Below are 27,810 nucleotides of genomic sequence, written 5' to 3'. Positions count from 1 at the left end.
TCAACCAACATGTGGCCATATAAAAAGTGCACGCAAGCTTTACATGGTCTACAGAATATTTGAAGGATGCACCCGGTGGAGTTAAGAACTTAAGATCATCTATCTATCTATCTATCTATCTATCTATCTATCTATCTATCTATCTATCTATCTATCTATCTATCTATCTATCTATCTATCTATCTATCTATCTATCTATCTATCTATCTATCTATCTATCTATCTATCTATCTATCTATCTATCTATCTATCTATCTATCTATCTATCTATCTATCTATCTATCTATCTATCTATCTATAACGAAGGTCGCTTATCAGTAAGCTTTCTGCAACGCAGGTAATCCAAGTATGTAAGCAACAAATATCCCAAAGGTAACAGATTTTCCTGCTGTTTTTATCTATATACAAATTGCGTATCTTAAATACGAAAGGAGGGAGGTTTACGAGATGCCAACGTCCCGGAATAGAGCTACAATTCTGAATCAATGCCCAACGCTATAGTTTCCGCTAATGCATTTACCCCGTTGCGATAGAGTACACTGAGACGGAGTTAAGTTATCATTTGTGATATAAAGTTCGCGTTTCCTCATAGAAGCGCCGAAGAAGAGCCCCATACTGAAGCATCGAAACACGGCCAAGATGTTCCTCCTGGAAGCGCAGTGAGTACTCCACCCCTGTTTTGCATTAGTACTATAGCCATAGGAACGCTAAAGCTGCGCTTGATTCAGGATTCATTGCTGTGCAAGCGCAGTTTACAGTACTTTGTGTTGATTATGGCCTGGTCGAGTCTTAGCAAGAAGCGGCAGCTTCGGGGCTACAAGGGCCTTGCGGCATCTCTTTAACGTATACTCTTTATACAGGCGGGATAATGCGGCTTAGGTTCCCCAAATACAACAATAACAACAGCTGCAAAGAAATACAAGGCTCGATGCTTTACACGGATTATGATAATAAACGTTCCGTGTGCACTCCGATAACTCCATATGCTGCCCTTACAATTCTTGCTAATATTATCTGGAATTTATATAAAAGTCATACAGATTCCATAAGGCTTCTACGAAAAACGTGTGGAATTATTGGGGATGATATACTTAAGGTTTGTGTAGGAATCAGAAGCCTTTTTATACGCTGTAAGTAGTAAAGCGCCGTCTATTGAGATTTGATCCATTCTTAGATAAGATGAGAGAGTCGCCTAATATTTCTCGAAGTCGTATTAGAACAGAAGAAAAAATGCGTACACGATTACAATACTCCCTAACGCGACATTTGAGCGCAGCTCTATACGTGTTTTCATTTCGCGACATATTGGCTGGCGCGGACGATCTGTCCAGTGCGGTACGTTGCAAAGGGACCGAAGTGAGGCACGACTGCCTCGCTAATCTAGAGATCGCGAGAGGCAGCGCGTGGGTGTCGCGTGGGCGCGATTCACAGCAGCCGCCGCAAGAAGACCTCCCAGACGACGCACGCTAGCTCGCGCCAGCTCGTAGCCATCATCGCCGCACTACGCTTGTCTTCTCACGCTTTCACCTTACCGTCTTCCTCCGCTTTCCTCCTCGCGTATTTCGTATCCCGCCTTCACTCTCTCATTCTTCGCTGGGGTCGTTCGCTCGGTTACGCCGACGCTCGCCGCAGGAAGGAGCGCCTAATAGCTTTAGCATACTCTCTAAGGCCGAGACCACATGTACGCTTGCGGACGCGCGCTAGCTCGCGTCCGCGCGCCTAGCGCCTGCGGCGCTTCGCGGGTAATGGCGGTTTGCTTCCACAAAGACGCGCGACAGCGCGCGCTCACTCAGCGCACTCACAGACGCCTTAGCAGGCGCCGCTTCGTACGTTGTTATCGACAGTGTTTCGAAATGCTTCCATATCTATAAACGTAATTGTTATATTTTATGCGAAGCATATTACTAGAGCTCAACCCAGCTCCTCAGGCGCGGCGGTCGCCTTCAATACCACGTGACACCGTGACGTCACGACAGAGGAGAAACGGGGCTCCAACTCGCGCCGTCGCTCGCGGCGTCGCCTTCAAGGCTGACCACGTGACACCGTGACGTCACGACAGAGGAGAAACGGGGCTCCAACTCGCGCCGTCGCTCGCGGCGTCACGGCGGTATATAAGCAGCTGCGCTTGTTTCTAGGTGGCTTTGGCTCAACTCTTGCAAGATGGGCTGGGTGGGAATCGAACCAGGGTCTCCGGAGTGTGAGACGGAGACGCTACCACTGAGCCACGAGTACGATGCTTCAAAGCGGTACAAAAGCGCCTCTAGTGAAACGAGCTGTTTCTAAGGCTCAGGCGTGCGTCGCTTGCTCAGGCGCACATTTCGTTGCCGCGCCGAACGCTGCGTTGCTCGACGCTCACCGCGTCCAATGCGGGGCGCGTAGTCGCTGCGCCGTAGCCGATTGTCTTACACCCCTTGGCGGGTCGACGGGAACGCTGTCGCGTTCCACTCTTGAAGGCGAAGCAGAGTAACGCATGAGTTGTTTCTTCGTCTAGCCGAACCAAATATAGCCAAGCAACAGCAGTTCACCAGGCTAAACAGTGGTTCAACAACTAAAATAAAGACTAGTATGCTTCGCATCCTGGGCTTAACCTTAGCTAAGCCACAGCCATTTTTTTTATAGCTGTTAGATCAGCGCAAAAAGGAAAGAAGAACCACTTTCTTGCATGATATAAATCTGCTTCTCTGAGAGTTGAACGTTCCGCGCCGTACCTGCGTAGCCAGGCGCGCCGACGCGAGGCAACTCGAGCGCGCGATGACAGAGGAGCGTTTCGACGCGTACGAGCCATGCCGCACCGTCTGCGCATGCGCGGGCGCGTGAACGAGCTTGCGCGCGTCCGCAAGCGTACGTGTGGTCTGGGCTTAAAAGTATCGCAGTGACTTCTAAATGCTTTTTAGTACGTTCTTCGTGGAATTTATCCATACAAGGTCGGCATTTCTTTTTAGTTTCGTTTTGGTCGAATTTTTCGTTAAGAATGCAACGACAAGACTTGGTCTATTGAAGAGTGAACTGGCCAGAAACTTTTTCGATAACCTAATGGTTTAGAGATCACTCCTCAGCGCTTTATCAGTAAGTTAACTTGTCAAAGGTTGCCAGCGTTCAGGACGCTAGCGCTTTACAATTGTGATAATGTTTGCCGCAGTGAAACAAAAGAGTATTTGTCTGGCTTTAATCTTTTTCATCAGCAGCGCAAAGAAAGGCTTAGGCGCATGCGAACGAGACAGGACTATGTGGCGTGATACGCTTCTTATGCATTTCTAATAAAGGCATGCCCTGATCCCTAAGGCTTTCATTGCACGAGCGCTAAAATTAAGCCGCTACAGAGATTTATCGACGAATGATACAGTTGGTATAAGTTAAGCGAACAAGATACTTGCAGCGTGAAGTTACGGAGATAACAAAGCCGAATTTTCTGGACGTAGACGACCAAAAATAACGATCTGGCTTATTGCAACGATGCGTTACGTACAGGCGTGTGCCCACGTGGTCAGCGAGAAAGCAAAAAAATAAAACCTACCAAAGCACAAACGTCTTCGACAAGATCCCTTCACACGTTGCCGTCGATTTAAGATGACGCTTTACGACGCGTTTAGCTGGATGAATTAGTCGCGTATACCTCGCTTCAGGTTCGACACCTTCACTCCTGCACATGTAACTTATTTTCTACTTGTACACGCGCGCTTTAATATTTGACACCGGAGTTTAACGATCGTGGAGCTTCTGTACCGTGCTTTCTCTTTGTGCGATGGTATCTGGCCGAAATACGCACGCAGGAACGCCGTATATTTTCATACAGCGTATAACACCTTAAAATGAAAATAAAGAACAAGCGCTGTAGCGTAAAACTGCTACAACCAACCGAAATTCCAAAGCAGTACGTAACCGCGAAAAACGGATGCACGCGATGGCGCTGAAGCAGACGATCCGGCACGTGATCCATCTTTACACGTCGTTAACTCGTGCCGCAGAAAACCAGTGTTCATATGTTCGCGCTCCCTGCGGGAGCATACACAGGGACACTACAAAAAAAAAATAAAAAAAATAGACGGTGTCGGCGCCGGAGCGGCCGCGTCAATCACGAACCGCGTATCCCGATCCACGCAAGCCCTGCGCATGGCGCAGAGGCGTTGCTGAACTAATTGAATTTCTCAAAGTAAAATGCGTCGGTAGATTAGTAAAGTACGACTTACACACAACGTACAAGCACGATAGCGTCGGATAGTAATTTGACTATACGAGAAAACATAATTATGTTACGCGGAACTAACGCGATAGCGTTTTCGCGCTGCCGTGTGAGGTCTGGCTGTCTTAGTAGGAGCGGTGCGGCCCGCTCGGTTCCTTGCAACACCATCAAAAAAGGAGCCACAAAGCTTGCCTTCGTGCATATCGTTCGCCGCCAGTGTTTCCAATGAAACATTACGGTTACATAAGCTGCCGTTTGTTGCAAATGGGTCGCAAGCCCCAAGGGTAGCGTTGGCCTGGCGGCCTGGGGCACAGCTGGAAGCTTCCGAACGTCCTGGCAAAGGACGAGTCGACTGCTAACAGAACAACTTGTTTATTCTAGCATCGCAAAAGAGCGGCCGGTCAGGTCGACCGAAATGGAGAAACGGGAGACCACGTTACTCGACTGAATAAATCGAAGCTTCTCTTTTGGCGTCCGGGGGCACCTGCTTTTATACTCTTGGAGTCGAGGGCAAGAAGGAACGGCTCGAATGAGGCGCACGTGACGGCGGCGCACGGACACGTTGTGACAAGAAGTGACGTATCCGCCGGGCCAGCGCCGGTTAGACCTCCTCGCTTCACCGTTGGGGAGCTCCTCTCCCCGGCTGCCGCGCTTTGACAAGCGTGGGCACCAACATGCACACACACACGCACACACGAAGACACGTGGCATTGAAACATGCCTGGACGCGCTTGGCAGGAGGCGTTGCGGCAGCGCTGAACTGGCCAAAATGTCCGCCGCTTTGAACGAAGCCCCGGCGTCCGTTGCATCCGCGCCGGCTATACCGCACGTCGGAGGCGAAACGTAACACCCACAAAAGCTCTGTTCTCGCAACGAACGACGGAGTCGTTAATTATTATACGCAGGCCTAATGTTTTAGTCTAGCTCGACCTCATATTTCTTTTCCTTTAGTGTTCCTTTTAAACGAGACTGGCCCTTTTACTTTATATTCCATGAGACATGAGCGAAAGACGAGGAGAGGAAACAGTCAAAGGAAACATGCGGCTATATGAGCACGAACTCGCGGGCTCGTCTCTTGAAACCGTTATGCACTGTCTTTCTCTTATTTATCTCTCTCTCTCTCGTTCAAGATTATCTCGTTCACGGAAGCCTGTGTCACATTTGCATTTCTACTTCTTCTTCGCAGCCGGTTCCACAAGATCAAGAAGGCGCTGCTCATCAACGTGGCCCACACGAGCGCCGTCGGCTGCATGGCCAGCATTTTGGGCAGCACGTCGGGCATCTACCTCCGGGACTACTTCCACTTGTGAGCCGCCGCCTAATCGCTTAACCGGTGCTTCGTACGCTGAAGCTTTGGGCTCTCTCCAACGAAACAAAGGTCACATAGCTTGGGAAGCTGGTAATGCCGCCGCAAGAAGTAAACGCAGCACGGAAGGCGGGTAAACGAAAAAAAAAAAAAACGCCTGTCTGCCCTATTCAAACACGAGCATCGATTCCAAAACACTTCCTCGATTTCTCTCCTTCGTATGCTCAGACGAACCTCCCGCTCAATGAAGCCCTTCCCCCACTCCGCAGTGGTGATGATGATCGTTATAATTTATTGGCACTCCCTTCCACATGGGGCGGTGTCAAATAGTTACCTAGTCTGCTTGGGGTAATCAGATAATATATACACTTTGTTTTTGTCAGTCTAAAATTTGTCTATCTCCTCAATCCTTTCAATCTTCCTTAAATATTCTGTAACTGCCTTTTACCATTGCGTCGTCAGTTAGCTATGCCTGCAAACGATTCGGTCCTATAAATTTCTTCCCTGCTTTTCTTTCGCCGATACTCCAAATGTATCTGCTTATCTCGACTGCTGACTGGGTACTGCTGCCATATTCAATCCCAGCACTTCTGGAAGGTGGACGTTTCCTACGGGCCCCGCTGAGTGAATACCTTCGCCTTCCATTGGGACTTGCCGACTCATTTCCGAGCGTGTTTCTCTCTCTTTCTCTTTTTTTTTTTTTCTGGCAGCACACATCTGCCGCATGCCGGTCCGCATAATGGCTCCAGTATGTTACTCTCCTTCGGCAACCAGCTCGCGCATCAAATAGCAAGGCACTGCCCTTTGTGTTATCGTAAATATTTCTCTTTCTAATATCTTTCTTGCATTCATTCTTTTTTTCATCCTCTGTACAGTTTTCTGTCTCTTACTCTCACTTTCTTTTTGATCGATACTGGTTGTCTATTTATCCATTCATTTATCTATTATTTATCCATTCAGGGGAGCTGGCTGCTCACTTTCTTGATCTCTTCCTCCTTTCTGCATCCGCGCTTTTGAACACTCCATCGCACTGATAGCAGCACCGCACCGCGTCAGAAGAAGACACTACGTTTCTTAATATTGGTCGTGGAATGTTTCTCATGCGCACTGACCATCTCTCTTGTGGGGTGGCGCTGCCATATAGCGTCTTGAGTCGAGACGGAGTGACCAGTCGAGAGGCGTTCTGGAATACGGAGGTCCGAGTCATGTGACACAGCGCTGCTTCTGTACTGAAGGAGACATTCAGCTCCCATAACCGTTCTCCGTGATAACCTGCGACGAAGAGCAGTAGCTTCTGCAGCACACCTTCACTTCGGTCCCATCGTATATCATGACTGAGAGCACCTGGTTACCACATCTGAAGGCACTAACACATCGGGTTGGTCTAGTTAGCATAACGCCTGTCTGGGCTAGGGAACGGGATCTACCAGACGAAGGCTACTCAACACGACAATGAACTAACAACTGAAGCGTTATTTTGATACGCGTCTGAAGAAAAAAGAATATTGACGACTGGATGTGAAATAAAGCAGGAAAACACGAAATACGAGAAATGCTGAAAGTGCAAGTCAGTACAAATGGCGTGCACGTGCAACAGAGCGAGTCTTTTTGAAGGCGTGTGGGTCGACCGCAATGATTAGTGAGTCTTCTTGAGAGTTGCATTTTTTTTTCTTCGCAGCACGTACGGTTACGACGCCGTGACCGCGCTCTCGTGGACGCTGCTGGGTCTTCCCGTGGCCACCGTGTCCGTCCTGCTCTGCGCCTTCATCACCTACTTCCTCTTCCTGCGGGCATAGTGAGTGTCCCGTGTATATATATAGAAGAAACTCCTCTCTGATTGTCGTTGCGCTTGCGAGACCCGCGGCGTCAGAGCGAACGTTAACCTGACGCATACCTCGCTTACACGTTTGATTCGTGTAGCGATATCCAGGAAGACGGCGACACCCTGAAGGTCATCAGCGAAATAATCAAGAAGAAGCGGAAGTTTCTGGGCAAGCTCACGTGAGCGATCTTTCGTTTAACATCTTTCGCAGAAGCAGAGTACACTATAGTATAGTATAGTGTAGTATGTGCTCGCTCATCTCTGAGGCAATAGTGTTTTATCATAGCGTAGACATACCAGCGTAGACGTTCATCGAGCTGCTGCACATTCGGAAAGACTCTGACTAGAGTCGGGTAATGACGCTGGAACCTGGAAAGCACCGTAACCCTCGGAGCGCGCGCGGGCAACAATGTGCTGCTGCCAGACGTGGGTCAACGCGTCTCTCTGGCGACGACAGCTCAGCCGTGTAGCTTTGCTTACGGCTGTTTATATTATCGCAAATCGGCGCATTTCTTTGTCCGTTAATCAAAAGATGAGATGGTACACCTACGGTACATGCTAAATGTCTTACAGCTATACATGCATACATATATACATGCATGTATATATGTAATAGTAGAGGGGATGATTATTTTTTTAAGATTTACAGAGTTCTTAAAAATCGCCGGTGGCAAATAGCATAATTCTTGTCTTGGATTATTTAAAGAGGGAACGTTTACCTTCCAGAAGCGCTGAGATTCCGAGCTTATGGAAACGTTAATTGTTCGGTGGTCGAGATAAGCAAGAGACATCTAGGGTATTCGCGGGGAAAAAAAGCAGGGAAGATATGGAGCTGCGATTGTCACAAGCCTAGGTAGCTTTAGAATATAGAGACAGAAGTTTTAATCAAGAGAAAGAATATAAAGTAGACATCTGCAAAAGGCTACACTGCAATATGTGCAGTAAAATCTCATTAGCTCAAACAGGCTATAGATTACGACTTGTCGTTGCCTCGTTCGCAACGTGACGTCATTAGAACCATCAGTTCCACGGTGCCCTGCAAAGAACCGTAGCGCCAGAACGTGTAACTTCCAGCTAAAGCTCTCTAATTTTCTCTTTTGGACGCTCTCAGTTGTAAGGAACGAATCCTGGTGGCCTCCCTCGGCGCACTGTTCGTTTGCTGCGTCGCCATCAGGGGCGTCAGCAGCCTCTTCGGACTCGAGGAGCAGCTCTCAATCAAGTAAGGCTGACTACCTCTAGCCAGCTTCGCGTCTGCGCTGATATACTTCTACGGTACGCTAAAGCTTCCTAATAATATACCCGTACAAACTAGTGTCCCGTGTGACCGCCGAGTGAATATCCGTCACCTTGGTTTATATCGTCACCTTGGTGTATATCGCACCCTGACGGGCGCGTGGACAACCCCCAGGGTGTCAGATAAGACGGGTAGATAATCAGACGCCTAGCATATGGCGTAGACGCAATCAGCTGCGTCGGTGGCGACGTCTTGTAACAAACAAATTTGTTAAACTGGAATGCTTACACTTCCATTATAAACCTACCGAAAAAGTTATCGTGAAGACTGCATGGGGGATGCAATCGCAGTGGGGTACGTGAAACGTCTTGTGCGTGCTACTGAGGGTGTATGGCCACTAGGGCGTACAGGAATGATAAGAAATACGCAGTTAAGTGACATTTATTTATGCGTTACAAAGGTTACACGCATAACTTACCATACAACTATAGTGGCCGCCCTACGGTGTAATCTTGGGAATCGTGCTCGCTCCCTATTCTGTGTGGGCCTCGCAGTGGTCAAAATTGGCGGGCGCGGATTGGCAACCCTCCGTCTTGCCGCCGGAGTCTCTTCGCGCCATTTCGCATCCCTACGTGTTCAACGCGGGGGCGTCATAGGCGTGATGGAGCGACCGTCAAATTTCTGCAACAAATCGCGCGCTTGTAAGCCTTATACCTCCCAATAAGCACAGATACGAGTTTGATGGAAATATACTTCTGTGGCTGACGTAGAGGGGACAATACACGGCACCACCCGGTCCTTGCGCTCCCCCCCCCCCCCCCCCCCCCCGACCCCCATGTGATGTCCCCTACCTCGTAGTCCTTGTCTGTAGTCTCGCTGTTGCAGCCAGGAGCGTCGCTTGCCTTATCTGAGCACAAGTTCGCGCAATAAAGAGTTGTATCGGCGACTCGCATTTTAGACAGCGTTCACGGTTGTCGACTGTCAGCTCATACACTGCGTGACAATGTGCACACATCCGCGACGCGTCGTCTCCCTAGGTACGCCCACGAGTCGGTGAACGTGATGGCGGTCGTGGTGCTGCTGTCCTTCCTGCCGCACGGTCACCGGACCGGGTCGGTGCTCGACTGGCACACCGTGTCCGGTCGCATCTCCTGGCGGGCACTGCTCTCGGTGGGCGGTGGCCTCTCGCTTGCCGGAGCCGTAGAGGTGAGACCCACCGCGGAACCCCAGCTCAAGAAGAAGAGGAAGAGTGCAAAGGTGTATTCCGCCATAACACGACAAAAAAAAAAAGAATTGTCTGGCGCGTAAAGATGTCATACGTCGTAGCGGCGGAAATTCGTTTACCAACCGTAAGGCAACATGCGTTGAGGCCAAAGAGAGCGTCGTGAAAACAAAAACGTTCTTTTTTTTTGCTTTTTGTACACCTTATTAGGTGTATTGATATGATGGTGTCGGTGCCGCCAAGGTGTCCGTGCTGCACATGCCGTGCATTAAAAATCTGCCAAATATTTTCTTGCTCAAGTTTTTGCCACCACTTATTAAGGGTTATGCCGCAAAAAAGAAAGAAAACGAAAGATCTTGGCTTTGTCTTTTTTTTTTTTTTTAAAGAAAAGATGCTTTAGAGCTTGCTTCTGTGGTTCCGTTCAGAGAGAGTTAGGAAATTTTTGGTTCCTGTAAATAAAGCTTTTTTCTTCTTCGCATTTAAGCATGATACAAAACCAACCAATTTGCTGGCCTTTTTTCCCTTTAACCAGAAATTGCATTATTCCGTTTAAGCGACTTCCGTTTACCGAGATGTATGCTGTATTTGCTTGCCTACAAACCACTTTATTTCGTTTCCCAGGATGTGCATGGGTCATGACGTCATAACGCTGAAGGTGGTCACGTGAGAAGCAGAACAATGTGACGTTTTTGGCCATTACATCGGGGCGCCCAACTATAGCAGCATAGCAGACGGCCAAGAGGGCCCTGGAGCGAGTGTGGCACTGTTCTGCTCCCCACGTGACCACCTTTTGCGTGGACACACATACCTCCTGCGAAACAAAACTGGTTTCTATATTTCTATATAAAAGCCGGCCGCGCTTAGGCTTGCCAGCACTTATTCAATGATAACGGTAACATACGCAATTAATTTCGTATTCTTATTAAAGGTTAGTTGATTTGATTGACTGTTTTCTCGATACGTAGCTTTTAATGTCTTGATACCGCAACTAGTCCTACGAAAGACGGCTTAGTAAAGGGCTCGGAATTAATTTCGATTACCCATAGTTTTTTTTCAAAGTGCAACAACGTATGCGAGCGTTTTCGCAAAATATAAACGAACTAGTCACCGATATGGTATTCGAAATCACAACCTCTGAATGAAGTGTGGGATTTCCTTCTTCCATAGTTTTAAGAGGTCACGATAGCAGTTTATTGTATTATTCAGCCACCATATTTTAGTAATTGTACAAGAGCAGTAGTGTTCTCCCATGCTTTCCTTTGCCCAATTCTCTGTTGGCTTTTATAGTTTTTTATCGCTTTTAATTCTTATGGAATTCACAGCCGGACGCCGGCGTCAGTAAAGCCGGCGCAGCGTATGGGAACAAGCGTCGGATATCGCGAAGCGTTTGCAAAACTTCGGTAAATTTCGGGTACAGCGCATGAAGAACCACACTCCTAGAACTTTCGGAGGGTCTGATAATTATCTTGTACAGCTTGTTTGTTTTCTGATGCATGATTTTTCCTGACTTGCACGAACTTTGGTATCTGTTTTATACACCTTTTTGTTTTATCGTTGCCGTAATGCAGTTGCAATTAAAGAAAAGAACGATTGTAGTGTTTTGGTGTGCCGTGTGGAATGACACGTCGCGAGCGCAAAAAGCCCATAGCAATCGCCGCTGCATTTGTACAAGTCTCACCTTACCACTTTTTCATATCATAAGAAGACCTAATGCCAGTGTGTTCTTGCCAGCGCCACGCATTATAGTGCGCACGAAAACCGAGAGACGCGAAGTGCGCGCTATAATAATACACGTTGACGCAGTCCACGGGTCTGTCGCGGCGCATCACCGAGAAGCTGAGCAGCCTGGACTTCCTCAGTCCGCTGCAGACCCAGGTGGTGCTCATCGTGTTGACCACACTGCTCGCCGAGGTCAACACCAACGTGGTCATCGCCAGATTCCTCATACCCATCGCGTCGGACATCGTGAGTTGTGGCCTCGCGACTGGCGCGCCTCCAACGTGGCGCCGCGGATCACGACGTGTCAGCAGCAGTGACGTCATGCCTGAATATTTTATTGTGACAGCAATTGTATGGACACCCCAGGCGCACTTCTGCCGTGGCCGTGATGTTCTGTATGAGTGAAAGCATGTGAGGGTGAGCAAGCGAACGCGGTTCAATCTCGCGTGCGCGAGCAAGGAACGCTGTCCGGATGCGTGCCGTCTCCCGTGGCGCGCAAGGCGGGGGGGAGGGGGGGAGCGAGGGGGAGACGGGCGTTTCTCTCCGGCGGCTGCTGCGCTGCCTCGATGTCCTCCTCGCCCGCCGCTCCGTACAGAGTGGAGACAACCGCGGCGTCTACTACGGCGTTGGCCACGTGAATCGCAGACGCCGTAGTAGCGGCCTTTGTCGGACGCCGTAGGGACGCGTTGCCGGCGCTCGTGAGTCTTGAAAGCAATCTGCGACGTGGTCAAAGTGCGTGCCCGTGCGTGCCTCATCTTCAAAGCGATCTGCGATGTTTGCAGAGTGCACGTAGTGCCGGCAGCTTCGTATGCGCTGTACTTTCGATGTTTCGTAAGCGTTGAAGCGACAGAGACACGGAAGTCAATTGGCTCGAGGCTGCTGCCGCGATTCTTAACTACAGTGTTTTCACGGACAGTTTCCGCTGTCATCGAGCCATGTGTGTTCATGTTTACCTGGGCGCACGTGACAACGTGCTGGTTAGTTGAAAAACGTTGACGGGCTAGCTGGTTTGAATCTACGATAAAATGTGTAAGCGCGACTGAACAAGGACGTACAAAGGAGCAGACACATAAAGAGAGCGCTGTCTCCGTGTGTCTGTTTCTTTCTACGTCCTCGTTGAGTCACGCTTACATATTCTATCACTGTTATAATAATTTAGTGAGTAAGCGAATGTTTACAAGTTTATATGGCCGATAAAACTACTATCCTTCCTTCGTAGAGCTATCCACAAGTTTGCCATTGCAATCGGTGATTCGCCTTTAGGGCGGAACTGCGATTTATTTTGCTTCACTATATAAGGATTTTCATGGAAATAAGAATTTCCTTGATGTGCCACAAAATACAGGCCTCAGAGGAGGGCCAAATGCGGCGCTACCTGGCTATAGGCCTTTTTCTCCGTAAAACTTGAACCTTTGACAAAACAGCAGGCGCTTAGCATATAGCATACAAAGTGCACGTGAACATATGCAATATAATACGACAGTTGAAAATAGCCTTTAAATTTAGCGTTTACACGATAAATATGCTTACGAGAGTACGTATCACATTTTTTTTCCTCTAGAGGAGGGTTTAACTCTAATTTTAGTGTAAGAGTGGACGTGACGTAGTCGTATATAAAACCTAAAATGACGGATGCATTGACGGGCTCCATTGCGAGCGAGGGGTTCCGAAGTGAAAATTCACCTGCATTTTCTCTGCTGATCAGCGAGTGTGCGTTACGTCCGCTTGAGCAGTACTTTCGCCGGCCTTATGGCAATATAGATTCCGCGCTTCTGCTCACGTGTTTCTTTCGGTTTTTTCTGAACCCAGTAGTTTCACATAAGCTATCGGAAGCGCACTATCGCTAACAAACAGAAGTGCCATCAGCGGAGATAGAAGGTGGCTGAGCACGTCGAGCTTTCGCGATAATGATAATGATGATGATGGTGTTTATTGGCAGCTCCTCTCTTTTCAAACGGGGCGGCGACAAATAGTCACCAAGCCTGCTTGATGTAGGCAGGTTTTACTACATCCATCACAGTCTAGCATTTTCCCTATATCTTCTTAATATCTAGTTTCTTTCTTAAATTAAAACATCTAACTCTATATATTGGCAGTAACGACCCCGGTTCTATCGATCTCTTCCCTGCGTTTCTTTCTTATTTCGTTATTCGCTCGCGTTCGCTGTGGACGAACGAACGTGCAAGCACCGGCGGCCGCATGCAGGGCGTGCTGACCAACGTGCACCCGCTGTACTACGCACTGCCCGTGGCCATGGCGTCGTGCACGCCCACCCTGCTGCCCACGTCGGCGCCCAGCATCGCCGTCGTCACTTCTGCCATGGACATCCAAGTCGTCGACATCGTGAGTGTCACCGCGTCACGTACGCGTCACGAGCGTGTCGCGTCTGCACGCGTATATGCGAGCACGACGCACCGGCACCCGCCGCGCGGAGGCCTATAGCGGCTGTGGTGTTTAGCTGCTAAGCACCAGGTCTCGGGATGGAATAATGTTTGCGACGGCAGCATTTGGGATGGGGACGAAATGCAAAAAAAAAAAAAAAAAAGACGCCCCTGTCCCGCGCGTTGGGGCCACGTTAAGACTGACCCGGTGGTCAAAATGAATTCGGAGTCCGGTGTGCCCCACTATCAAATCGTGGTTTTGGCACGTAGGTAAAACCCCAGAGTAGATTCATTCACGATGCATAGGTAAAAAAAAAACAAAAAAAAACACGTCGTCTTCTATAGAGACACATATGTGCCTCTGGACAAACTGGACCGTCGGACGACGCATCCCCGCCCCCGAAAAAAAAAAAAAGAAAGCGAAAGTGGCTGCTCGGAATGTTGGAGCACGATGGAAACGTACTGGAAGCATGGCTGGTGCGAGCACTCGTTATGATGGGATGCCTGTACGCGCTTGTGATGTTGCCGTGGCCATACGTGCTGGTGCTATGCTGTAGGCTCTTCGCGCTAAGAACCCAGCCGTAGCGTACACGCGATTGAATCCCGTGGTGGCGTGTTTTACGGCGTGCTCAAGACGAGTCGCTCCGGTGCGCACCGGGACACCCTGTGTTGTGGCACGTTTCATTCAACCGTCTTCGCACAAGGGCACCCATATGTACGCACCGGTGCGATTTGTCGAGGATGACATTAGCCTATTGCCTTAGATTAGGTTAAGTTTTATTACTATCTAGGAAATTGAGTGATGGTGTTCGTCTGTAGCACTTTGATTCGGGTACGGCACGGTACGGTGCGTAGTAGCGGAAGAAAATATCAGTACATTCAAATAAAGTAAAAACGCGAAAAATAACAAGGACATGAACGGGACAAAGGGACAGCACAAGCGCTCCCTAACAACTGATGCACCGCTGGGGCCATTTGTTTTCACCTATGTGCACACCGTGAACTGCTTTTTCCACTTCTTCCTCAAGTAAATCAGTTGGTAGCGAGCTATTGTGCGCTTCCGTGTACTACCTGTGTCTCTCTTTACGCTCATTTAATTTATTCCGTATCATGAATCAGCATGTCCAGCAACACTTCTTGTTCAGTATATCCGCGCAGGTATAGATAGATACGAGGGACGTTGCGAAAGTAAGTTTCGTCATTTCTTTTCGCACGGCAACTTTACTGCTCCCCCCCTAAAAAAATACACCATGGGATCGTGAACTATACACCTGGCACTATTTTTCCACATAGTCGCCACCGACGTTGAGGCATTTGTGATAGCGTACAATGAGTTCGAAGAAACCACTTGGTAAAATTCGGTGCCCTGCGATACAAGGCCTCAGACATGACCTCTTCACCCTACACGATCTGTAAGCGTGCACGGATGACGGGCCCACTAGTCCCACGTGCGCATTCATACCGCATAACAGCACGTACTTCCATTGGGGACCATGTTGTCGGCACACATCTGTCTGCCATCGTGATTTGTACTCAAATAGCCTCGGGCGCGCCGGTATGCTGCTACTCTCTCTTCTTCGGCGCTTTGCGCATGCATGCGTCATTCCTCCTCCGCTGACGCTCCTTTCGTCGTTGAACAAGCAACGGGCGTGGATTCTCGTGGCGATTGTTTGTTTCACCTGGTGCACCTTTTTCGCTTTCAAAAAAACAAAAACTTACTTTCGGAACGTCCCTCGTACATCTACAACTGGATCGGACCAATGATTGTGAAATGTTGGCCATATCTGTCGTTCGCAGCAACTTCAGTTAAAGTGTCTCACGCAAATATCAGTCCTTCGATACTTCTGGAAGTATGTCTCAATATTTTTTTAAATTGCGACCGATGTCGCTATAGGTTCCTACAGAAGCACACCATTCCGAGCTAGATTTGAGCAAATACGCATGGCACCTCACTCGCGAGCTGGGACGTGTAACACACGCGTCACGTTTCCGCGCGTTCCTCTTTCGCGCCTGCAGCTGTACCCGGGCCTGGCCATCAAGCTGGGCGCCATCATTCTGGTGCTCGCCTCGGTGAACACGGTCGGCGTGTCGCTCTTCTCTCTGAGCGACCTTCCCGCGTGGGCCGTCGCCAAGAACGGCATCATGGCGGGGGGCATGGCGGGCTCGCTCACTAACGCCAGTGGCGCCCCCTAGCGTCGTTTCGCTGCACCTCTGGCGTGATCGGAAGCCGGAGGGCCGCGGACTGCGCAGTGCCATTTTTGTTGGTCACCGTGACTCGGCAACTTTTTACATCCCTACATGCACCGTTCCCACATAACGGCCGCAGTGCGCAAAACCGACTTTAGCTTTTTATCGTTGCATTATTTTTTTATTAGTTACGAAAGTGTTCCTTCACACTATAGTGTTTTATTAATGTTTCTCTGCCAGTGATTCGACCGACGCCTCTCTCTTATTTTGTGACGACGGCATGTTCTTTGTAATAAGTGTCGTAAGCTTTCTTGTGCTTGCGCATGCGCAACTGGGCGACGAGTGACGTAACGTGTTCCACGCGAGAATGAGAAGAAATCGCGGGTCGTCCTGTCTGCGGAACGCTTTGTCGACACTTTCCCGGATTGGTCGCCACGACGCCTACCTCGCTCTGAAGTTTCTTTCGCGTGATTTCGCTGTTTCGTGCACGACGCTTGTAACCAGCGGACGAGCTTCAAATTTTCGAGAACCAACATTTTGCGCTTTACGCATCAAACAGAATGAAAACATAAGCTGAATATGCTTATGTCAGCGTAAGTATGTCAAGGTGCATCTGCTCATCCAGCGTAAAAATATATATCAAAAATTTTGCGTCGGGAAGGACCGCTGTAATAGAAGATTATGTCTTGTCCCGGAACAAAATTAATGTTTTGGCCGTCGCTTGGAGAACCTCGAATTATTTTCATGCCAACTAATTTGATAATTAGTCCTAATCAACTTCTCAAATATTATTATTAGATCAAACGTGTCAATGAGAAAATTGTAGGGCGACATGATAAAGTTCCGATACAGCTTTCTGTTGCTCAAGAAGCCCGCAAATGCAAGATTGGGGCGCGACTCGCTCGAGGCACTTTGCGTGTATTCGCAGTCTTCTTGCACGTTCGGGAAATTGTACTCCGTCTCTGATGAAGGCTGGTCCACCAGCCGAAAACGTTTAGTAAACGAGTCTTACTTCCAAACCGTTCGTCGTCCCTTTCCTGCATATGTTATGTATACATCATATATATATATATATATATATATATATAGTGAGTGAGTGAATAAACTTTTATTTGGTCCAGCAAAGCGCAATAAAACGCGCACCCGGCTAATCCCACGACGGGACTGACAGAGCTAGTCTGCCGGCCCGATCGCGGGCGCGCTGGACGGCCAGGATTTGATCCTCAAAGACAGGACTTCGCAGGAGCGCGTCCCACTCTTCCTTGGTGAACTTCGGGCCCAGCGACCCGCACTCCCAGAGCATATGAGGCAACGTAGCTACCTCACCACAGGCCACGCAAGAACAATTTGGATAAATCTCTGGATATATGCTATTAAGGGACGCCTGATTTGGGTACGAGTTCGTTTGCAGAAGTCTTAGTGTGACCGCCTGCGGCCTGCTTAGCTTGGAGTGAGGCGGGGGGAAAACCCTTCTCTCTAAGTAAAAGAATTTCGTGATTTCGTTGTGTGTGAGAGGAGCGTCTCTGTGTCCGGGGAGAGAGTCGTCCGATCCGAGGGCAGCGCGGTCGGTAAAGCCACGCGCAGCCTCGTGGGCAGACTCGTTGAGGTTCAGAGGAACCCCCTCAATCGCCCCGACGTGTGCAGGGAACCAAAGGATCGAGTGCATGGAGGTGTTGCCCTGTTGGGCGCCTTTCAGAACTACCTGCCGGGCTACCCGGCCTTTCTGGAATATATATATAGTCGCAGTCTGTAATGTGGGAAGAGGAGGACGCTGGTGATGGTCTTGGAGACGACGAAAAAGGTCGAGTTTAGTATTATCGCTGTTCTACGCTTGTTGGCTCAGCCATTAAAAGCCATATGTAAATAGACGCACGCTTCTTCCTTCCCGTAACATCATTGGTGGAAGTGCGGGGTAATCACTTGCGCAAGACTGAGCACCGCAGCGGACGTAATCTCGCCGCCATGTCATCCGAAGGAGAGAGGTCAACCACGGCCCAGTCGTCACCACCAACGGTCATCCTGGCCCAGCCTCGCGACCCTACCATGTTTTCCGGGATTGACAACGTTGACGTCGATGACTGGTTGCAGAATTACGAATGGGTCAGCGCACACAACAGGTGGGATAACACGCTTATGCTGGCTAATATAATATTCTACCTCAAGAAAGCAACACGGGTCTGGTTCGAAACATACGAAGAAGAGATTACGAGTTGGGACCAGTGCAAACAGAAGCTTACAGATTTGTTCGGCAAGCCCGTCGGCCGCCAATGTGCTGCGAAGAAGGACCTTGGGACCAGTATACAGACGTCCACTGAATCTTACGTGGCGTATATCCAGGATGTCCTAGCTTTTTGCCGCAAAGTGGATAACAATATGGCAGAGGCAGACAAGGTCAGCCACGCTTTAAAAAAGGCATCGCGGACGACGCGTTTAACCTGCTTGTTTACAAGAATATAATAACGGTCAATGAGATCATTAACGAATGTCGCCGCTTTGAAGACGCGAAGAGTCGCCGCATAGTTAAACAGTTTACGCGTCTACCTAATACCGCAGCTTCATCGACGGGCGAAGACATTTGTCCACCGCATGAGCCCACTTCCTGCGAGGACGTCGTACGTATCGTTCGGCGAGAAATCAAAGCAGCTTCTCCTGCCACGCCAGTGACGTAGTGCTTTGACGTTTCCCGGCCGCTTGTGTCTCTCATTCAGTCGGTCATTCGCCAAGAACTTGCCAATGTGGGTCTTCCGTCCATCTGCTCCGCCAGCCGTCCTGACTTTGCTTCGTCTGCTGCCTCTGCCCCTGTTCACCGGAGCCAATACGTTCCATATCCGAGCTATCGCAACGCGGCCGAATGGCGCACACATGACGATAGACCCATCTGCTTTTACCATGGGTGTGTGGGCCACACCTCTCGCCACTGTCGAAGTTCGTGACCAGCCCACTCTCGACCAAGCTTTCCGACCTACCGCTGCTTCCCACTGAATCCTCGCCCGCCATCACTCTCCACCGAGGTTGAAGGCGCACCTGACAACGCTCGAGCCACCGCGACCAGCCGCTCGCCATCACCTCATAGTCGGCGATCCCGCTCGCCCCAGCTGCGTTGCTCTCCATCCCCAGCTTACCGTCGCTGCTCTCCGACGGGAAACTAACTGGGGCAGCTCCTGGAGGTGACGCTGCTCTAGAACACCGGCCTGAAATTCCTCTGCTGACCCTGCCTGCTAATCGGAACCTTCTGGACGTGGACGTGGATGGTTTGCCCGTTACAGCACTCATCGACACTGGAGCCCAAATTTCCGTCATGAGTGCGGAGCTTCGAACGCTCTTGAAGAAAGTACTTACTCCTGCTCCGACTTGACTGCTCCGGGTCGCCCACGGTGGAACTCCGACTGTGCATGGAATGTGTACTGCTTGTGTCAGTGTCGCAGGTCGCCACACGTCCGTTTTGTTTAGTGTGCTCGAACGTTGCCCTCACAATGTGATCCTTGGACTCGACTTTTGGGCCGCCCATTCTGCTCTGATTGACTGTTCCGCCGGTGTTGTACAACTTGACCTACTCCTACCTGTTCCCGTTGACCTTCCTGCTTAAGCTCCAACTCAGCTTTGTTCCGCGGATTTTATACGCCTGCCATCTCTTGCAGCAACCTGTATCCCTGTTTTAGCCTGCCCACCTGTACCTGACGGAGACTATATCCTTACTCCCGCGACTTCAGTCCTGCTTTCTCACAATGACTCCTTCCCACACACCATCGTTTCTGTTGCGGACAATCATACGTGTCTTCCCATCCTAAATTTCGGACAGTGCCCACAAGTACTTCCTCGAGGCATGTCTCTTGCCACGTTGTCACCGACGCACGAGTGCCACATTTCTGCTCTATCTGTTGCGCCGTCATCGACCAATGCTCATTCTGTGCCTTCTGCATCAGCCCTGACCGACGACTTTACAAAGATGATTGCACCGGACCTCTCAACCCAACAAGCCGCAGAGCTCCGTGGCCTCCGAGTCCTACTCCGACATTTTCAACCTGAACGATCGCCCTTTGTGTCAAACTACGGTCGTGAAGCATCGTATAAATACCGGCGATGCAGCACCTGTTTGCCGACGGCCATACCGGGTGTCACTCTCTGAGCGACAAGTTATCCAGAGCGAGGTTGACAAGATGCTTGCCAAAGGGATTATTGAACACTCTTCCAGCCCGTGGGCGTCCCCTGTTGTTCTCGTCAAAAGGAAGGATAACAGCTGGCGATTCTGCGTTGACTATCGTCATCTGAACACGATCACCAAGAAAGATGTATATCCACTTCCCCGCATTGACGATGCTCTGGAGTGTCTCCATGGTGCCACTTATTTTTCATCTATAGACCTTCGCTCTGGATATTGGCAAATTGCCGTGGATGAAGTGGACCGTGAAAAGACCGCATTCGTCACACCAGATGGCCTATATCAGTTCCGGGTAAGGCCTTTTGGCTTGTGCAATGCCCCGTCGACCTTTGAACGGATGATGGACATGCTCTTGCGTGGTTTGAAATGGTCCATCTGTTTGTGCTACTTTGATGACGTCATTGTATTCTCTTCAACTTTTGCGACTCATCTTAAAAGACTTTCATCTGTTCTTCCTGTTTTTCGCACCGCTGGCTTGCAGCTCAACTCGTCCAAGTGCCACTTCGGTCACCGCCAAATAGCCATGCTCGGACACCTCGTCGATTCCTCAGGCATTCGCCCCGCCCCCGCTAAAGTTCCTGCTGTGCAGAATTTCCCCGTACCAACTTGTGGCAAAGATGTTCGCAGCTTTATTGGCCTTTGCTCTTACTTCCACAGGTTTGTGGAAAATTTCGCCCATGTTGCCCGTCCCCTGACTGACCTCCTGAAGAAAGACGTTCCTTTCTGTTGGGGCTCTGAACAAGCGTCTGCTTTCTCGCAGATCACCGCACCTCCTGTTCTCGCCTATTTTGACGACTCCGCTCCGACAGAAATCCGGACTGACGCCAGTGGCTACGGCATCGGCGCAGTTTTAGCTCAACGCCAGTGTGGGCACGACCGCGTTATCGCCTACGCCAGCCGCCGCCTCTCTCCCGCCGAGCACAATTACTCGATTACTGAGCGCGAGTGTCTCGCCTTCATTAGGGCGGTGGGCAAGTTCCGGCCCTACATATATGGTCGACCATTTACAGTTACAACCGACCACCACGCCCTTTGGTGGCTTTCCTGCGCTGAACAACGACGCGATGAGTCGTTACGCCCCATTATCGTAACGCCTGCTCTCTGATCCGTCTGACCCATCCCTTCACATGTTCGTACTATAAAATGGCATCCTGTATCGCCGCAACATGCACCCCGACGGGCCCGAGCTCCTAAACGTCATTCCGTCTCATCTGCGACAGATTGTACTGCAGCAACTGCACGACGTTCCCTCCGCTGGACACCTTGGAGTCACGCGGACCTATGACCGAATTCGGCGACGGCTTTTCTGGCCCCGTCTCAACCACTCCGTCCGACGCTATGTTGTCGCGTGTGAGTCGTGTCAACGCCAGAAAAGACCAGCTGTGCCTCCTGCCGGACTGCTGCAGCCTTTGGATATAGCGGCCGACCCTTTTCTTCGCGTTCGCGTTGATCTCCTCGGACCATTCCCTATATCAAATGACGGAAATAGGTGGATTGCCGTCGCTACGGACTATACAACTCGCTATGCCATCACAAGAGCTCTACCGACCAGCTGCGCTACAGACGTCGCCGATTTCTTGCTCCACGACGTTATCTTGCACCACGGTGCACCTCGTCAACTTCTCACCGATCGCGGCAGATACTTTCTTTCCAAAGTCATAGATGACCTACTTCGATCATGTGCTACTAAACACAAACTTGCTACCGCTTACCATCCTCAACCTAACCGTCTTACCGAACGCCTGAACCGCACATTAACTGACATGCTAGCAATGTATGTTTCCTCCGATCATCGCGACTGGGACATTGCTCTACCATTTGTCACGTTCGCCTACAATTCCTCGCGCCACGACACAGCTGGCTATTCACCCTTCTATCTCCTCTTCGGCCGTGAGCCGACTTTGCCTTTCGAGACTCTCCTTTCGACCACACTCGACTCGCCGACAGAGTACACTCAGGATGTCATAACCACAGCGACCCAAGCACGGCAGATTGCCCGCATTCGTCTTTCTGCTTCACAGACACGCCAGAAGTGCCGTTCCGACCCGCGCCATCAAGACGTGAACTATGAACCAGGTGCTCTTGTGCTAGTTTGGTATCCAATTCGGCGTGTTGGTCTTCCGGATAAATTCCTCTTGCGATACTATGGCCCTTACGTCATCCTTCGCCATGTGACCCCTGTCACATATGAAGTGTCTCCGCTAAATACCACGGTGCCTTCACCTCTCTGACATCATCTGCGTCAACCGTCTCAAACCTCACCTTTCTCGGACCGATGAGCCGCACCAATAAGGCGCTTTTTCCGACGGGGGTGATGTCACAGTCGGTAATGTGGAAAGAAGACGCTGATGGTGGTCTTGAAGACGAGGAAGAATTTAGTATTATCGCTGCTCTACGCTTGTTGGCTCAGCCATTAAAAGCCATCTGTAAATAGACGCACGCTTCTTCCTTACCGTAACATCATATATATATATATATATATATATATATATATATATATATATATATATATATATATATATGTAGTCTTGCTTTAGGTAGTTACATCATTATTAATACTGTTGCATTATTATTAATAGCTGCTTGCTGACGCTATGTAAATCGGTGCGCTTTCACAAAAGCTTGCAATTCACCTAGGTTACTCAGAAATATTTCAGTGCCCTCATGTTGACAAGAAATGCACAAGTGTAATCGGGGAGTTAGCTACATCATGTGTCAATCTGTACCCTTGGCTCCTGACCAGTGCTGACCAGTGACAATTTACAACCTGCGGGGGCGCATCGAGGGCCTACCCTCCATTATTCTTTATTATGTTGTCACCAGCATAATGCCATCAGCAATTTCGATGATATAGTAAAAGCAGCAGAAGAATTCGATACTTACATGTACAGTACCCAAAGCAGACACGTTGCCTCCATTCTAAGTGGCGATGAACGGAATACAGAGCAGAAGAAGATGGAATAGCAGTCGATTTAATAAAAAATTGAGATATCATGCTTGAAAAGTTTGCAGTCCTTTTTACGCAATGCCTCACGACTGTACCAGAGAGCTGGAAAAATGCCACTGTTATACTCATCCATAAGAAGCGAGACGGTAAAGAATTGAAAAATTACAGGCCCACTCACGCTCACTCGAGCTGCTGGAAATGGGTGCCCACAACACGGTGGAAGAGCTGGTGGAAGCACACCTATCCCACCAGAGAGTAAGGCTGAGCCGGACAGAGCACGGTCGGGCCGTCCTACGCAAGATAGGATGGCAAATTGAACAGCAACCGACAACGGAGCCACTCCCCACAACGTGGAGAGACATTATTAAGACCAAGCCTCTCCCCCGGAACATGCAGCCGGGGAGCAACGACGAGAGACGCTCTGCGCGGGCCAAGGCAATGGCTCGACAGCTGGAAAAGGACCCAGAGGTTCTCTACGCGGACGCCTCGCTTCCCAAGCACGGAACCAGAGCAACGGCGGTCGTCACCACCATCGATAATCTGGTCACAGGCGCGTCGATACGGACGACGAATATAGCCGAAGCAGAAGAAGTGGCCGTGGCCCTCGCACTCGCACAACCGGGAGTGAGGACCGTGGTCAACAGACTCCCAGACCGCCTACGCAAGCTACCGCAAGGGGAACATCTCTCCCGCGGCACTAGCGATCCTCACCAAATGCAAATCACCGGGACGGGCCGTTGAGCTCGTGTGGGTCCCGGCTCACTCGCAAGTGGAAGGCAACGCACTCGCCGACCACTATGCCCGAGAACTGTCAATCCGGGCCGAGGATGAGCCAGAGCTACCGCACCCCGTGACAAGCTACAAAGAAATCACGCAAATGTACAGAAGCGGCAGATGTAGGCTTCCCCGTCCGCATCCGCAACTCAGCCGACAGCAGCAAACGATCTTGCGACGCACGCAAGCGGGGTCGCTAGCGCATCCCGTGCTCTTGCACAAGATGTTCCCAACAGAGCATGACACTTTATGCCCTTTTTGCAGACGGTCAAAAGGCACTCTAGCGCACATCATTGCAGAGTGCACTAAGCTCAAGAACCCCCCACCATCCCTACCCCCCACCCTCCCCAGCCCCAACCCCACCGAGCGATGGGAGACATTGTTGTCCAGCCCCGACCTACCGACCCAGCTCGCGCTGGCGGCTAGGGGCCAGGAACTGCTGGACGCATATGGGACCTGAGAATAAGGTTCCACCCCATCTGGTGCCAGCGCGCACCAACCGTCACTAAGCGCTCAGTTCAAAAGTTGATTCTCTCTCTCTCTCTCTCTCACTCGAGCTCAAGCGGTTACACTCAGAATGCTACAGACAGACACATACCCCACGCAAAACCGACTACACCATTACATGCCTGAGCTCTACGACAAGCCTTATTGCACCAATTGCAATAGATCCCTTAACGTATATCATTTACTCTGGCCGTGCTCGCAAGCTCACATAAACTACAAACAGGACAAGCGCGTTTGAAGCAGCAATCCGGAGCGAAGAACTCGCTCCCCAACTCTGGGCCGTCCAGCAGGTCCACGACGCCGCCAGGAAACTCAACCTCCTGGTTCCGTCGTGGGAGACGCCCACTCCCTGAGAGCCCGAAGCTCTCGTGGCCTGCAGGACCTCGAATAAAGTTGATTTCCTTCCTTATAGGCCCATTAGCTTGCTTTCAGTGTTCTATAAATATTTACCAAGTTAATTTCTAATAGAATCAGGGCAACAGTGGACTTCAATCAACCAAGAGCGCAGGCTGGCTTCTGGAAGGGATATACAATGGCTCACATCCATGTCAACAATCAGGTAATTAAAAAAATCTGCGGAGTACCATCAACCTCTCTATATGGATTTCATAGATTATGATAAGGCATTTGATTCATTTTAAATACCAACAGTCATAGAGGCTTCAAGAGTTATAGAGTTATAGAGGCATCATGAATTACAGGAGGCATGTATGAATACCTTGGGAAAATATCTACAAAGATACCACAGCTACCTTGTTTCTGCACTAGGAAAAGTAGAAAATCGCTTGTAAAGAAAAGTCAGGCAGAGAGACAATCTCTCCAATGCTTTTTACTGCATACTTACGAGTATTCAAGCTATTAGACAAGGACGACTTAGCTATGACGATCATCGGCGAATATCTCGGCAACCTTCGGTTTGCAGATGACATTGTCCTGTTCAGCAGCAGTGGAGACGATTTACAGCAAATAATGGAAAACTTTAACAGAGAAAGTGTAAGAGCGGGGTTGAAGATTAGCATGTAGAAGATAAAGATAATGTTCAATAGCCTGGCAATTACATTAGCGTTCTAGCCTTCTGTATGCTTATTGCATTTACCAGTGTACCTTGCCCCTCCTGCTTGGGCCACAAGGTCTGCAGTGCGACTTTAATTAAAAATTGATGGGCTGCCAGTTGTGTGATCATGGGCCTCCAGTAACTCAGCAAATTTCTGGTCTATTGTGCTTTTGGTGTGTCAGATAAACTGAAACGAAAATGAAACCTCGCTGGTGCATTGTATAGTCGCACCACTATGGTGTGAGAGGAAAAGTCTACGTAGTGAAAAAATTATGCGAACCCGACGCACCGTGGGAATCGATGTAAGCGAAGCTTTCTGTGCTGTTTGCTTTCATTGACACTACTTAGCGGTGATGCTGACGGCGAATGTTTCGTTTCTTCAGCGTTTAGTGCAATACGAGAGTGGCGAGCTGATGGTAGACGTTACCGTGCGTGCTCCACTGCTGTTTTGTCTTCCTAGAACACAGAACACATAGCGAGACGTGATTGCTTTAGGCGCTGTCGTGTGCAATTGTTTATAACCTCCTAGTATGTTAGTATTGTCATTGCCTTACACGGCACATTATGGGACTGCGTGCGAAAACCACAATCGTATTATGAAGCACGTGGTAGTGGCAGACTAGTATTAATTTTGACCCCCTGGGGTTCCTTAACGAGCGCCTAAACCTAAATACACGAGTGTTTTTGTACTTCGCCCCCGACCAAATGTGGCTGCCTCGGTTGGGATCGAACCCGCGACCTCTAGCGATGGCATAGCCGCAAAGATAAGACGGTGGGCACGAGAAGTGCGACGCCTAGACTCTGCAGTGCTACGATGTCGCTGAGGCGCTACGTTGCTTTAATGCGACTTTGAGTCTGCACGCCGTGCGTCAGTAGTCCGATTGACAAATTTAAGCGGCCTTTATTTTTCAGAAATAGAAAAAACGTGCCGTACCGTACTTTGAACTTGAGTTTATCCCGTTTGTGCGAAACGGCTGTCGTGTCTAGTAGTATGTACTTTACGAAGTTTCAGGGGTTTTAGGTGCCGCTACTAGATGGCTCTCGCCATGTTGCAGCGGCGCACGAAAATTCGCTAAGGCGCGCGAGCAGCATCGAGGCATCGAAAGAGAAGTGGTTCTTGTGGGAAAGGAGGAAAGGCTGGCACTACCTTCCGCAACCCATGCGGGAGCACGGCTCAGCGCCAGCAGGGTGGGGGAGCTGGTATTAAAAGGAAAGAGAGGGTGAGCTGTGAGATCGCCTTGCGGAGCGGAAGCATCTGGGTGCACAGGGCCTTGGTAGCCGGCAGCCAGGCCAGCCGATGGTCAATGCGCAGCCCCAGGTAGGTGACTGCCTTGCTCCATGGGATCTGGACGCCCTCCAAGCGTAGCCAGGCAGCTGAGCGGTGGGTTGATGCTCTGGGATGCAGTAGCAAGGCCTCGGTCTTCCTGGTCGAGATGGTGAGGCCGATGCTGCACAAGTAGGCAGCCGCAGTGTCCAGGGCTCTCTGTAGGGCCGCACGTGCCTTCTGGATGTGTTGCGGTGGTCCCCGCACCCATAGCGCGATGTCGTCCGCGTAGATTGAGGACTGCACGGGGAAGTGAGGGTCGATCGGCAGGGCAGCAGGCAACCGTGCCATGGCCAAGTTGAAAAGGAAGGGGCTCACCACTGATCCCTGTGGTATACCTGCGGCGACTGGACGGAGGGTGCTCTTCGATTGACCCACACGTACCCTGAGGGTGCGATTGTGCAGGAACGACGAGAGGAACCCCCGCAGGTTGTCACAGATGCCGAGGAGGTCCAGGCCCTGCTGGACAATTGCGTGAGGAAGGCTGTCGAAGGCACCCTGTACATCGATCAGCAGGAGCATCACGAGGTCCCCGCCGGCCTTGGCGTCCTTCAGGGTGGACACCATGTCAGCGATGGAGTCTGCAGTGCACCGCCGCCGCCGGAAGCCCGTCTGTTGGTCTGCCAGGAAGCCGCGAGCACGGGCCACCCAGTCCAGTCGTACTGGAGCCATGGCCTCCATCACCTTGCACGCAACGGAGGTGAAGGAGACCGGTTGATAGGATAACAGTTCCCTAGCCGGTTTTCTGGCCTTGAGGATGGGTGCCACAATGGCTGTGCGCCATGCCCCTGGCACCTGCCCTGACTGCCAGATCTCATTGAAGCACTCGAGCAGGCGTTGTTGCTCGCTGGCGGCCAGGTTGCGGAGCATCTGTGGCGTTACACCGTCTGTTCCTGGTGCGCTGCAGCGTTTTCCTCGCCTGAGAGCCGCCTGGAGCTCGTGCAGGGCAAGTGGCTCTTGGCTGAGGGAAGCGACCTGGCTGGACGTCCAAGCA

General features: G+C 50.3%; 1 protein-coding gene across 3 annotated transcripts in view; it reads left to right on the top strand.

The window, feature by feature from the left end:
* LOC126534541 (uncharacterized) overlaps positions 1–27,810 on the top strand; it is an 88,491-nt gene that overhangs the window by 9,214 nt on the left and 51,467 nt on the right. For 2 of the 3 annotated variants that reach the window (XM_072289335.1, XM_072289333.1), the window contains 8 exons: positions 593–659; positions 5,367–5,486; positions 7,165–7,281; positions 7,407–7,487; positions 8,420–8,527; positions 9,580–9,748; positions 11,568–11,729; positions 13,689–13,826. In XM_072289335.1, coding sequence (XP_072145436.1) covers positions 593–659; positions 5,367–5,486; positions 7,165–7,281; positions 7,407–7,487; positions 8,420–8,527; positions 9,580–9,748; positions 11,568–11,729; positions 13,689–13,826 — 962 coding nt within the window. The remainder of the gene's footprint in view (positions 1–592; positions 660–5,366; positions 5,487–7,164; positions 7,282–7,406; positions 7,488–8,419; positions 8,528–9,579; positions 9,749–11,567; positions 11,730–13,688; positions 13,827–27,810) is intronic. The other variant, XM_072289334.1, reaches the window with a different exon arrangement.

The sequence above is a fragment of the Dermacentor andersoni genome, chromosome 7, assembly GCF_023375885.2.
Source record: "Dermacentor andersoni chromosome 7, qqDerAnde1_hic_scaffold, whole genome shotgun sequence".
NCBI lineage: Eukaryota > Metazoa > Arthropoda > Arachnida > Ixodida > Ixodidae > Dermacentor > Dermacentor andersoni.
The sequence above is the reverse complement of the archived record's forward strand: the minus strand, read 5'-3'. Positions and strand labels throughout refer to the sequence as shown.